The 13,585-nt window shown below is 39.6% G+C and overlaps 1 protein-coding gene across 3 annotated transcripts; it reads left to right on the top strand.

Moving 5' to 3' along the window:
• Positions 1-3,568: 3,568 nt before the first annotated feature.
• LOC120522481 lies at positions 3,569-8,384 on the top strand. Of its 3 annotated transcripts, none has more exons than XM_039743408.1 (9): positions 3,569-3,660; positions 3,758-3,910; positions 5,076-5,209; positions 5,511-5,647; positions 6,418-6,511; positions 6,589-6,927; positions 7,083-7,263; positions 7,405-7,475; positions 7,601-8,384. In XM_039743408.1, exons 1-9 carry the CDS (start codon positions 3,573-3,575, stop codon positions 8,159-8,161), a joined length of 1,758 nt encoding a protein of 585 aa, XP_039599342.1. In that variant the 5' UTR covers positions 3,569-3,572; the 3' UTR covers positions 8,162-8,384. The 3 variants fall into 3 exon arrangements, with proteins under 3 accessions (XP_039599342.1, XP_039599341.1, XP_039599343.1); XM_039743407.1 differs by having other exon boundaries at positions 7,348-7,475; XM_039743409.1 differs by lacking the exons at positions 3,569-3,660; positions 3,758-3,910 and adding an exon at positions 4,193-4,481 and having other exon boundaries at positions 7,348-7,475.
• The last annotated feature ends 5,201 nt before the right edge of the window (positions 8,385-13,585 follow it).

The raw sequence follows: 13,585 nt of genomic DNA, 5'->3' as shown, positions 1-13,585 counted from the left end.
CAGGACACACACCGAGCACAATTGAGAATCGCCCGTGCACCTAACTTCCATGTCTTTGGACTGTGGGAAAAAAACGGAGCACCAGGAGGGAACCCACGCAGACACGGGAGAACATGCAAACTCCACACGAAGGACCCGGAAGCGAACCGGTCTCCTAACTGCGAGGCAGCAGCGCTACCCACTGTGCCACCGTGATGAAAAACTTCCAATGATAATTTGCATTATTTTCATTTACTCATCAAATTAATCATTAACAATTTTCAAAGAGTTTAATTTGCAGACTTGTCATCTCCATGCAAGCTGTTTCTTTCCCCTTAAGTGTAAAATTGTAGGTATTTGCAGAGCCATCCCTGTGATATTAATGAAAACTGGATCAGTCGGCTAGAAGGAACATATGTATTTTCCAATTCACAAATGAGTTCAGTGTTAAATTCTTCCGAGTTGAGAAATAGTATATCTGGTATTTGATATATTGTGCTGGGCTCCTATATGCATGGTAAGATCGGTGTGGACAATGCAGTAAGAGAGGACCAAATCACCCAGTAAACCCCAGCCCGCTACCAACAGCAGCAGCTCCACTAGTAACATCCCTGAAATGGGTTCATAAAAAGGGAAATGTACGAAAGAGATGCGAAGGTCTGGCTCGGGTTAAGGGACTAGATGAAAGAAACTACAGTTGATAGTACATTGTATCCATGACTAAAGAAATCGGCACTACTAAAAATTCTCGTGATTAATTCATCTTGGGATCATGGTGTCCAGAAATGAATTTTCCAGCAGTGGTCAAGAAGGAACGCTCTGTGCCCGCACGGAGTGCTCATCCTGTATGGAGTTGCTGAAGTACCTTAGCGGCAAGATTTTTTCAAAACAGAGAAAACAAACAGCAACAAAATGAAAAAAAGTAAAAGAAAGAAACTGTGTGCCTGGAGAAAAACACAATAATATTTTCTGACGGTGAAGCTAGGTTTCCTACTCGCCCACAAACCAGGAGCTCTCAGTCAGCAGGGTCGAACCCTCTGTCCTCCCAACTACAACATGCACTTATTTGATCTTCCTCTGTGTTGGAATGGTGGAGCACTGGCTATCTGTGCCACTTCAAATAAGAGAGACAGGAGCTGGCCTTCTGGTTTTCTGCTTGCAAGGAATATCCGTGTTCAATCCTTGTACCTGTGGGTATCCTCCCAGTCCATGCACATTAAGTTTTTGTGAATTGACGTAGCCAAATTGACTTAAGTGAGTGTGTGCATTTGCTGAGATATGATCTTGTGCCTTGTCCAGTTTTTCCTTCTTTTGCTTGATGACTGCTGCAAAAGGCTGCAGCTCTCTGACAGTGCTGCTACGTTCAACTGAGTATTCAGAACGAATGAGTGCTCATTGCTCTTCTCATATTAACATTCGTTCATGTTAAGAATAGGGCAGGAATGAAAAAAATTCAAAACTCTGGTGCTTGAAATTTAAACATGTGCTTGGATGATTTGCAGTTTAGCTAGTTCTTCATTTCTTGACTTTACCTTTAGAACAGATATTATGCTGTCGACCTTGTCGACTTTTGTCAATCTCTTCCACATACCTCCAATAACACTCTAGTGCCTTTTCTATTTACAAGAACAAATATTTCAATGTTGAAGTTTTTCATAACATAATGAAATCTCGTTTACAATTTCTGAGACATTGTCTGTTCTTTCTGCGGTGGGCTGGCGCCCTGCCCGGGTTTGTTCCTGCCTTGATCCCTGTGCTGGCTGGGATTGGCTCTAGCAGACCCCGTGACCCTGTGTTAGGATATAGCGGGTTGGACAATGACTGACTGACTTTGACATCTCTAGTAATGATTACTTTCTCTAACAATTAAAACACATTTTCCTTTACCTTTGCTGTCTTTTGCTTAAGGAAACATTCTCACCAACGTTGAAAGTAATTTTCCATCGACAGGTCATATTTACTGACAAATCAACACACACAAACACACTCCCTAGAAAATCGTTTTTCAGACAGTTCGCAATGCTGCTGCCATTGGTTAAACACCATTAAAAAAACACACAATGCAAGGAATCCAAAGATCTTTCCATATTTCTTTCCATACATACGTTGATAGAAACGTAAATGCATGCATATTGACAGGTAATATTGTTCATGCCTAGCTTCCTAGACTCGAGGCATAAACTCCTTAATTCGAAAAATTCGTGGTTGAAATTGAAATATTCTCACGGTTACATCAGTAAATCAACTTCACTGAAAACAATATTTGGGATGTTGCCCTGGGGTAAAACAGGGAAGAATGGAAAAATACGTTCCCTTTCACGAATTCTGCCTGCTTACAAGCTCAGATACCTGGTAGATAGGAGTTTTAAAAGGTAAATTCGGCACATTTTCTTCTCATATTGTATTCTTGAACGAGTACAGGATCAGAGTGCACGCAAAATTTACAGGTATAATTCTTCAAGTGTAAATTGCGAAATCTTTCACGTGGAATTGCTTAACAGACAACAAGCCGTTTACCGGGGAAAATTCTGCATTATTTTCTACAGACAATGAACATTGTTGAAGATCGATTCCAAGGGAAAAAAAGACGAAAATTTAGAGGCTGCGTCCGCTCTCTTACTCAGGCTGAGTCACAGCGCCTGCTCACGGGCGCGATCCCGCTACTGACCGACACGGGGACTTTGACCTGCTCCGTTTCCGACCTGGGCCGGTTCGCCCCTCCTTAAACGACCTGGCAGCCCCGGGCTCCCCCAGGAGCACCATATCGATGCCGAACTTAGCTCGGACACCCGATCGACACAGGCTACTGCCACCCAGGGCTCCTGAGCTCAAGCGATCCTTCAACCTCAGCCTCCCGAGAAGCCAGGATTACAGACACGCGCCACCGCGTCCGGCGAAGTCTGGCTTTGCGAGTGCTGTTCTCGAAGCTAAGCTTCGCTCGTTCTTCACGGTGTACGAGGAATAATAGGAGTTGCGCAGCGGGCCTGTAACATGCAGCTAATTGCTTTCACTGAGAAAAATGCTAACCACCAGCAACAAAGGGCTGCTTTGCAAAAGTCTGATAGAAGCCTAATCAATTTCGCGCAAAACACACCCTACAAATTGCAGTTCACTTGCTTTAGAGTTTTCAGATACAAACGTAAAACTCCCACAAAGCCCTCCGACTCACAGACTCATTTGCTCTCTGCTGTAAAAAAGTACGCACGTGCCTTAGTTAACCTCAGCCACTTAATGTACAGTACACGCAAGGCGCATACCATTTTCTTCTTCTGTGTAAACATTACTCAGTAAAATAAGCAGTGTAAAAATGCAGTGTTAAATGTTATTCATTCTAAAAGAGTTAAATTGATACCAACAGTGTTAATAAATTTTCTTTTGTAGTGTAGTTGCAGTGGTGCTGCATGGTGCAATTACATTTTTACACTTGAAGTGCAAAAAACCCGCCAAATTCTTTGCCCCTCCCTTTTAACAATCGTGAAGACGAAAACGCCATTTTATCCACATGCCAGCTGCAAGGTGAGGTCTTTATCTTTCTATACTTAAAAATATATATATATTTTAAGTACTCACTAAGTACTTTGTTAGGAGTGAAGATGCTTGTCAAAGTTAAGTTCAGAAGTGAACAGAAGTATGTGAAAGTTTCTCACAGCGATTTGAAACTTTCCGATTTTCTGGATGAAGGTAATTGCATTTGTAATTATATAAAAAAATAAGCATTAAGCTGACAATGTCGGTGGCGTTTGCCACTCAATTGAATCTTATTTTGGTTCGTTTACAGCCTTCGTGAAGTTCGGCATCAGTGTCTCCAATAGGCCCGAGGCCAGGCTTTATGATGAGTCTGGCACTGAAATAGACGAAGACGTCTTTGAGGACATTCTGAAGCAACCAAATTTGGGCGTTTTCCAGATACTATTGCCAGATTCTTCAAATGGTAATGTATATCGTCAAAATGTACGTAGTTGAGCATTGGCAAGTGACGTGGTTGTTTGTGCTTTGAAAATGTCCGGGGAGTATCAAAATATCATGCCTTAAGGCATAATTAAACTTAATTAAAATGTATTTGCATATTGACTGTGATTGGGAAGTCAAATATTAAGTTTATTTTGTAAATTAATTTGTATAAAGGTTGAGCTGCACTGCTTTTCCATCATTTGTGTCACGGGCGGTGCGAACTCCATCCAGAGTTGGAGGGAGCAAAGTCGGAGAGCGGAAGCGAGGTCGGCGCTCAAATGTCAGGCGGTGAAACTTCAGAGCAAAAAACAAAGGCGGAAGACGTAGTCAAAAGGGAGAGCGGAGATTCGAGAACTGGCAGATCAAAGAGCGAGACGTTAAGTCCGAGACGCGAAAACGAGAAACAAAGCGAGCTTGGCAACGTGAAATCATAAGGAAAAAACAAACGTGAGAAAATCGAGGCACGAAACATACAATAAATAATCCAGCAGTTAGAGCCACGCATAGCGTGTGCTTAAATGCTGGATTAATCACGAGGAAATGAGAAACCGGTGAGCAGACGGGGCGGAAACGGAGGTGTGAGAAATGCACATGACGGGCTAGGGAAAACATGAGCACGTGAGGAGAAGTGACAGCGTGGGGAAAAAGACGGTAGACAGGGTGTGAATCATGACAGTTTATTTATTAAGCACGCGCATCTAGTGTCTTTTGCGTGAGCGCTGGACCAAAGCCCCTTGATGGGATTAGCACAACGGCTAATGGCATGACTTGACAGGGAATTAAATAGCTCGAGATGCACCAAATGAACGGCCAAAAATCGCAATCGGACGATTTTTCGACCTGCCTCATATCTTGTCGATCCTTGTTGACAGGCGCATGCAATCCGCTTGTTAAGTGTGACTTAATATACAACTTTTTACCACCGCGTCTGGGTCTAAGATCACACCCATGCACACATTTACAGCCATGTGTAAACATGTTTTTTAGGAAACACAATTCATATAACGTTGCGATCGCAAACGGGTATTTAATTTTGTAAATTTAAAAAAGTTTGTTAGCAGTACCAAGGTTTAACAGTTGTTTGTCAAATTAACAGTCAAATTAACTCGACTAAAACTAAGGTTTTTTTAATTCTTGGTCAACAGAATTGACCCATGTTCCTCCAGTGCCAAGTGAAGAAAGCTCAGCTGAGATTTCAAGCAATGAATCTGATGACACCATTCTTCTAAGTGATGACAGCCCTACAAGAAAGAGGAGAGCTGAAGATGAAGCAGGAATTGTGAGTGTGTGTCTGTGCCTTGGATGTTATTCAGTAAAAATTTAGAATTTAGTCACTTATTTTTTTAAATTATGTTTTAAAGAAATTAACATTTTGAAGAAAGTGCCTTTCTGATTTCTGACAATATCACACTGTGTCATTTGTGTTAATGCATGAAACTAAAGTGCAAAAGTTAAGTCGAGTTTACCAAATTCATGCGTTGGAGATTTGATCCAGGTGCAGAATCACAATGTGACTACACAATCATGTTCACAGAATGTTTTCTGACATGGGTTGTTTATTGTGCTTTGTAACTTTGCAGATGGTCAAAAAAATTCTGCAGACTAAACCTGGTGGGGATGGAATCATCAGAGAGTACAACAAAACCAAATGCTTGTCTGACAGCAACAGGAGAAAGATGGTCAATATTCTTACTGCAGATATGACTGAAAAGCACAGGTAACTTGTATTTTAAGTATTCTTTATTCCAGTGGTCATGATTTCCTAGCCCAAAGCAAAATTTGTTAAAGGACATGATTTTTAAAAGATCATTAAGGTCATTAAAAGGTTAATTCAATGAAAATGCTAATTCTTTCATTAATTACTCAACTCTGTGTCATTCCACAGAGTAAGATCTTTCTCATGTTCAGAAAACAAATGAACATATTTGTGATAAAGTCACCCTCATAGACAGGAAAAACAACTGCCACTTCAAAGCCAAGAATGACTATAATGGTTATTATAGAGCAAGAAAAGTAGTTTGTGCAAAAAATAACAATATTAATAGTCTGTTTTTACACACACTAAGGATTTAAAGTTTCATGAAGTTTAGGTTGAACCACTATAGCCACATGGAATATTATCACAATGGTTATACTACATTACATGGGTCATGCAAGACACAGATCTTGAAAGTTGTAGTCACGTTTCTGTTTATAGGGTTTAGAAAGCTCTTGGATGCAATCAAAAATTTATAAAGATCTTCCAGGTGTGGAAAAATACAAAACTGAATTTTTGGTGAACGAGCACTTTTACAAAGGTGTCAGGACAAAATTTAATGTGACATTTCTTCTGTAGCAAATGCCTGTGACACTCAAATTCTCATCTTGTTGATGCAATTTTATAAAGTGTAATGTGTTAACTGCTGGGAAAAGTGAATTTTAAAAGTTAATAACATTTAATTATTTACATTTCAATTCATATATGATTGTTTCTCTATAATATTACAGCTCATCTCCACCCAAACAAGTAAGAGAACTGTATGCTCAAGGAATCATTGCCATGTTTCCATATCTTAGGGATCCATATGCAAAGCTTGGATATGTAAGTCAATTAATTAAATTAGTTAAATAATTATGTGGTAGATGGATGTCTTGTTTTACTTTAAACATTTTTTTAAGGAACATTATTATGACCCTCAAAGTGGACAAGGGTACTTGTCATGGAAAATTAAGAACATTCAGAGGAACAGTGCACCATTAGAGACCCGTAGATGTGTCCCCCAGTCTTTTAGTGGTGGCCCATCTGCTCAGAGAGAAGCTTCATCCAGCACAGAAGTTATCCTAACCGAAGAACAGTATAGGGAAGCTGTTTCTCTTATGATGCATACTTCAGAGGAGGCGACAGTAAAGGTCAAGATGAGGGAGACATTTCAGTATCGTCGCAAGATAATTCATGACCCAAGCAGATGCACTGATGTGCTAACTGAATTTCCACGTTATTTGGATATCAAGGGCCTGGTAAGAACATTTGAGTTATTAATGTGATTTAGATTATTTTTCTGTGAAATAAGGACAATAGATGATATCTGTGGGGATTTAAAGTTTGACTATTTATTGTAAAGATAATAAATTTGCACTTAGTTGCTTTTTTTCTGCTTTGGTGGGTTTTACAGATTGAGTTGGATTTTGCTTGTCTTTTTGGTAAAAAGACAGCAGCTAAATTTTTAGAGAGGTGGCCAACTACATTCATGCAGAAAGTCATTCAGCAGAGCAAGGGGCTTAACTCCTCCCAAGAACTTCAGGACCTGATTCACTGTGCAGAATCAGCTGTGGACACTGAATCAGATGAAGATGGTAAGCTGTTTTTTAACAAGTTAATAACATATTTATGTACCTTACTAATTGTTTATTCCCCCCTAAAATAACCATATCTCTTAGGATGGGGTAGTGGTCTTGCTTTGATTCTTCTTTTACTTCACCTAATTCCTCCATCAGCACAAGGTCGCAAGAGACCTGGGAAAATGTCGGCATCTCAAGCTGAGAAATACATTGTGATCTTCAAAAAGGTAAATTTGGCATTTTCTGTATGACCTGTCTGCTTCAACTTCAACCCAGTTGTATTCATTGTAAAACTAATGTAGAAACAAGCAATTGGAGCGTTGTTAAGGATTGTCTTTTGTTTTATTTTTAGGCAGGGACTAACATACAGGAACATCTTGATTCAATTAAGGAGAGCACCCAGCCCTACCTGCTTGCTGTCGGGACAAAGAAAAGCAGCATTCATGGATACTACATCATCCTCGACAAAAAAGCCATACCATGCAAGTCAGTGAGTGGTCTTGCTGCCTTTGATGAACTATTCAAAGCCCACTTTGTGTTTGGTGCCTCGTACAATAAGGTGCTTCACAACATGTACACCTTCATACAAACAACCTTCAATCATGACAGAATAGTACTTGGACCAGGAAAGACGGTTTCTCTCTGTGACTTAAGTGAAAATGACCAAATTGCGTCCAAGTTGAATATTCCTCCTCAAACATATGTTCTCTCAGTTAAATGGGTGAAGCATAATGGAACTGAATACCGTTCTGGTTTAATTATTTGTGGTGAAGTAGACATTGATTTGCCAGTGTTTTATAAAATCAAAGATATTGTTGTTAGAAATGAATTTGTGGTACTGGTTGCATCACCGCTCAAAACTGTTTGCTTTGATGATCATCGTTATGCCTACAGAATTGAACCAAGACACTGAATCCTTGAAAGTGTTCAATGTCACTGAACTAATTTATTACAAACCTTTTGATATGCAAATGTCTTATGGGTCTGATAATTTCTTTTGGTTTGTTGTACCTTACTGCAGTCTTGTTAACACTTAGCTGTCAATGCAGGTTTTATTTCAAGATTTATGTTTTTATATTTTATCATTTTATATGTAATTTTATGACATGGAACTGTACATGTTTTAAATTAGCCACTTTGCCCATTTTGTAAATAAACATTTGAATGTTTACATCTGTGTAAAGAATTTTTTAAATATTAGAATGTATTTGTTAATACATATTTTGCACCAAATAAGAACACTATGAATAACACTTAACAGAGTAATCTAAGTAAAAATAACACCAGAGGTGTTACGTGCCCCACAGTGTTAAACTTATAGTACAATAACAAGTGTAAATAAATACTCTCTCAGTGCTGTTTTTAACACTTTATGGTGCTTTATTTACACTATAAGTTCTACACTACAGTCAGTGTTATTTTTACTCTCGATGGATTGGGACCATATGTGCTCCAAAGAAGTGTTAAAAATAACTCTTTAAGTGTTATGTTAACACTGCTTATTTTACAGTGTACCTTTAAGTATAGGTATTTCGTTCTTCTGAGGTGTTTACAGTTTTGAATTTCTATATTCATTCTTTATTTTTTATATAGATTTTTTATCATTACAGCTCTTTTTTCACATGGCCTGACCCTTTTTTGGTGAATCCTTAGGCGTTGCGCCTGATTCTAGCAAATGTGGACCACTTACATTAGAAAAAAAAGACATACATTTTTTCCCTAAAATCAATCATCGAAGGATTCTTTAATAAGACACGGAAGTATTTTGTATATAGACAAGTGGTGCTCGATTCTGCAAATACTTTGAAAATTTCCATGCGGCTTAATTTTGACTCCAAGGAATGGATATTATGCGATCCATTTATCAGTATATTTGGAATATGAAATTGATTTTGCTACACCGTTTGCCAAAGGTGAGAAATAAACTGACGTTCCTGCGGGATGAAAGGCGAACACGTCCGCCATTTCACCCTGCTAGTGCTAGTGTATTTGTGCTTAGCTACTTCTGACAGAAAAGGCTTTAACAAATTACACGGAGGAGAACAAAACAGCAAGCAACTTTCTACAATAACGGCATGTACTGATTATTTTCCATGATGAGAATGGAGGTAGTCATTCATTATTTCTGTTCGCCACATATATGAATTCCAGCAGCACAGGAGGTATCCCTTACACTTTCAGTAAAACTATGAAACAATCACTCTTGCTTCTGTACACATTATTTCATCGATTGATTAAGCGATTGGGTTTTTTGGTGGGGGTTAGTGGAACTGATTGGAACTGTTATCCTTCACCATCACTGAGTTCAAGTTTGCTCTAATATTACGTTTCTCTTTTCGCCTGTTGTAGGGTAGCAAATTCAATAAGGTATAAAAGAATAAGAGCAGAGAAAACTTTCTTTACCTGGCAGATGCTAATACCTTGCAACGTGCACAGGAATAATAATTTTTAAAAAAATCTCCGAAAGCCTCCCTTTGAATGTTTACATGAGGGCAATAGAAGATCATGAAATTATAGCTCTGAGATTCATTGCAAAATGTGTATTACATATTTCATGTGATTTTAGATCATTTTGACAATCATTGCAAATATTGCCATGTTTTGTATGTGAGTATGACAGCAGAGCTAAAAATTCACATTAGATTCAGAAGGAATGGCAAGTTGCTACAGCTTGCTGCATGTAATTTTCTCAGACGTACCGTGGTGGAACATATGTTTAAGGGTTGTTTAATGAAGTTGTTTTCTCAAAGCTCAATCAGAAATGGAAGCTTCCTTTAAATGTTTACACAGAAAGTTTCTCAGTTTGGCTGAGGCTGAATTGAACAAAATCAGTTGTACCGGACCTGAAATTTGGGAAACTCTTTGCTGATGCATATGTGCTGGTGAGATAAATGATCTGGAAGAAGAGGGTTCTGTATCATTCAGAGTAGTAATTTATGTGTTTAGGTAACAATAAAAATCTTCATTAGAAACAAATTGTGAAAAATGTTTTGATTAACTCAGAAGAATTGGGTGAAATCATGATAGTCAAAGTTTCACTTCTTCAATTCACATTTAAAACATTTGCTTGGAAATCATGGAACAGACACAGTGAAGAGGAAAGTGAAAATTTCTGTAAGAATACCATGGAAATGTTAAGTCCTTGAAAACAAACAGGTATTTTTCTTGAATTTACATACAGAATTTGAAACATTGACAGAACATTTTCATGATCAATTATTTTGAAACAGTATTGCAAACATTAAAATGTGAGAGTTTTCATCAATTTTCATTGAGTTCCTTATGGTTTTGTATTAAAACATGATGTGATAAAAATTCATCCCACTATATCCTAACTACAGGGTCACGGTGGTCTGCTGGAGCCAATCCCAGCCAACACAGGTCAGAAGGCAGGAAACAAACCCCAGGCATTTTGCCAGCCCACCACAGGACACACACCGAGCACAATTGAGAATCGCCCGTGCACCTAACTTCCATGTCTTTGGACTGTGGGAAAAAAACGGAGCACCAGGAGGGAACCCACGCAGACACGGGGAGAACATGCAAACTCCACACACGAAGGACCCGGGAAGCGAACCCGGGTCTCCTAACTGCGAGGCAGCAGCGCTACCCACTGTGCCACCGTGATGAAAAACTTCCAATGATAATTTGCATTATTTTCATTTACTCATCAAATTAATCATTAACAATTTTCAAAGAGTTTAATTTGCAGACTTGTCATCTCCATGCAAGCTGTTTCTTTCCCCTTAAGTGTAAAATTGTAGGTATTTGCAGAGCCATCCCTGTGATATTAATGAAAACTGGATCAGTCGGCTAGAAGGAACATATGTATTTTCCAATTCACAAATGAGTTCAGTGTTAAATTCTTCCGAGTTGAGAAATAGTATATCTGGTATTTGATATATTGTGCTGGGCTCCTATATGCATGGTAAGATCGGTGTTGACAATGCAGTAAGAGAGGACCAAATCACCCAGTAAACCCCAGCCCCTACCAACAGCAGCAGCTCCACTAGTAACATCCCTGAAATGGGTTCATAAAAAGGGAAATGTACGAAAGAGATGCAAGGTCTGGCTCGGGTTAAGGGACTAGATGAAAGAAACTACAGTTGATAGTACATTGTATCCATGACTAAAGAAATCGGCACTACTAAAAATTCTCGTGATTAATTCATCTTGGGATCATGGTGTCCAGAAATGAATTTTCCAGCAGTGGTCAAGAAGGAACGCTCTGTGCCCGCACGGAGTGCTCATCCTGTATGGAGTTGCTGAAGTACCTTAGCGGCAAGATTTTTTCAAAACAGAGAAAACAAACAGCAACAAAATGAAAAAAAGTAAAAGAAAGAAACTGTGTGCCTGGAGAAAACACAATAATATTTTCTGACGGTGAAGCTAGGTTTCCTACTGCCCACAAACCAGGAGCTCTCAGTCAGCAGTGTCGAACCCTCTGTCCTCCCAACTACAACATGCACTTATTTGATCTTCCTCTGTGTTGGAATGGTGGAGCACTGGCTATCTGTGCCACTTCAAATAAGAGAGACAGGAGCTGGCCTTCTGGTTTTCTGCTTGCAAGGAATATCCGTGTTCAATCCTTGTACCTGTGGGTATCCTCCCAGTCCATGCACATTAAGTTTTTGTGAATTGACGTAGCCAAATTGACTTAAGTGAGTGTGTGCATTTGCTGAGATATGATCTTGTGCCTTGTCCAGTTTTTCCTTCTTTTGCTTGATGACTGCTGCAAAAGGCTGCAGCTCTCTGACAGTGCTGCTACGTTCAACTGAGTATTCAGAACGAATGAGTGCTCATTGCTCTTCTCATATTAACATTCGTTCATGTTAAGAATAGGGCAGGAATGAAAAAAAATTCAAAACTCTGGTGCTTGAAATTTAAACATGTGCTTGGATGATTTGCAGTTTAGCTAGTTCTTCATTTCTTGACTTTACCTTTAGAACAGATATTATGCTGTCGACCTTGTCGACTTTTGTCAATCTCTTCCACATACCTCCAATAACACTCTAGTGCCTTTTCTATTTACAAGAATAAATATTTCAATGTTGAAGTTTTTTCATAACATAATGAAATCTCGTTTACAATTTCTGAGACATTGTCTGTTCTTTCTGCGGTGGGCTGGCGCCCTGCCGGGGTTTGTTCCTGCCTTGATCCCTGTGCTGGCTGGGATTGGCTCTAGCAGACCCCGTGACCCTGTGTTAGGATATAGCGGGTTGGACAATGACTGACTGACTTTGACATCTCTAGTAATGATTACTTTCTCTAACAATTAAAACACATTTTCCTTTACCTTTGCTGTCTTTTGCTTAAGGAAACATTCTCACCAACGTTGAAAGTAATTTTCCATCGACAGGTCATATTTACTGACAAATCAACACACACAAACACACTCCCTAGAAAATCGTTTTTCAGACAGTTCGCAATGCTGCTGCCATTGGTTAAACACCATTAAAAAAAACACACAATGCAAGGAATCCAAAGATCTTTCCATATTTCTTTCCATACATACGTTGATAGAAACGTAAATGCATGCATATTGACAGGTAATATTGTTCATGCCTAGCTTCCTAGACTCGAGGCATAAACTCCTTAATTCGAAAAATTCGTGGTTGAAATTGAAATATTCTCACGGTTACATCAGTAAATCAACTTCACTGAAAACAATATTTGGGATGTTGCCCTGGGGTAAAACAGGGAAGAATGGAAAAATACGTTCCCTTTCACGAATTCTGCCTGCTTACAAGCTCAGATACCTGGTAGATAGGAGTTTTAAAAGGTAAATTCGGCACATTTTCTTCTCATATTGTATTCTTGAACGAGTACAGGATCAGAGTGCACGCAAAAATTTACAGGTATAATTCTTCAAGTGTAAATTGCGAAATCTTTCACGTGGAATTGCTTAACAGACAACAAGCCGTTTACCGGGGAAAATTCTGCATTATTTTCTACAGACAATGAACATTGTTGAAGATCGATTCCAAGGGAAAAAAAGACGAAAATTTAGAGGCTGCGTCCCGCTCTCTTACTCAGGCTGAGTCACAGCGCCTGCTCACGGGCGCGATCCCGCTACTGACCGACACGGGGACTTTGACCTGCTCCGTTTCCGACCTGGGCCGGTTCGCCCCTCCTTAAACGACCTGGCAGCCCGGCTCCCCAGGAGCACCATATCGATGCCGAACTTAGCTCGGACACCCGATCGACACAGGCTACTGCCACCCAGGGCTCCTGAGCTCAAGCGATCCTTCAACCTCAGCCTCCCGAGAAGCCAGGATTACAGACACGCGCCACCGCGTCCGGCGAAGTCTGGCTTTGCGAGTGCTGTTCTCGAAGC

Source organism: Polypterus senegalus, unplaced genomic scaffold, assembly GCF_016835505.1.
Source record: "Polypterus senegalus isolate Bchr_013 unplaced genomic scaffold, ASM1683550v1 scaffold_2247, whole genome shotgun sequence".
In the NCBI taxonomy this organism is placed as follows: Eukaryota; Metazoa; Chordata; class Cladistia; order Polypteriformes; family Polypteridae; genus Polypterus; species Polypterus senegalus.
Note: the sequence above shows the minus strand (reverse complement) of the source record. Positions and strands in the feature narration are given on the sequence as shown.

Bases quoted from the DNA above. Each gene is read 5' to 3' on its own strand.
- LOC120522481 (XM_039743407.1), top strand. From the start codon at position 3,573: ATGCTTGTCAAAGTTAAGTTCAGAAGTGAACAGAAGTATGTGAAAGTT. The intron at 6,512-6,588 runs GTAAGTCAATTA...CATTTTTTTAAG, and splicing joins CATATGCAAAGCTTGGATAT to GAACATTATTATGACCCTCA. The intron at 7,476-7,600 runs GTAAATTTGGCA...TTTTATTTTTAG, and splicing joins ACATTGTGATCTTCAAAAAG to GCAGGGACTAACATACAGGA.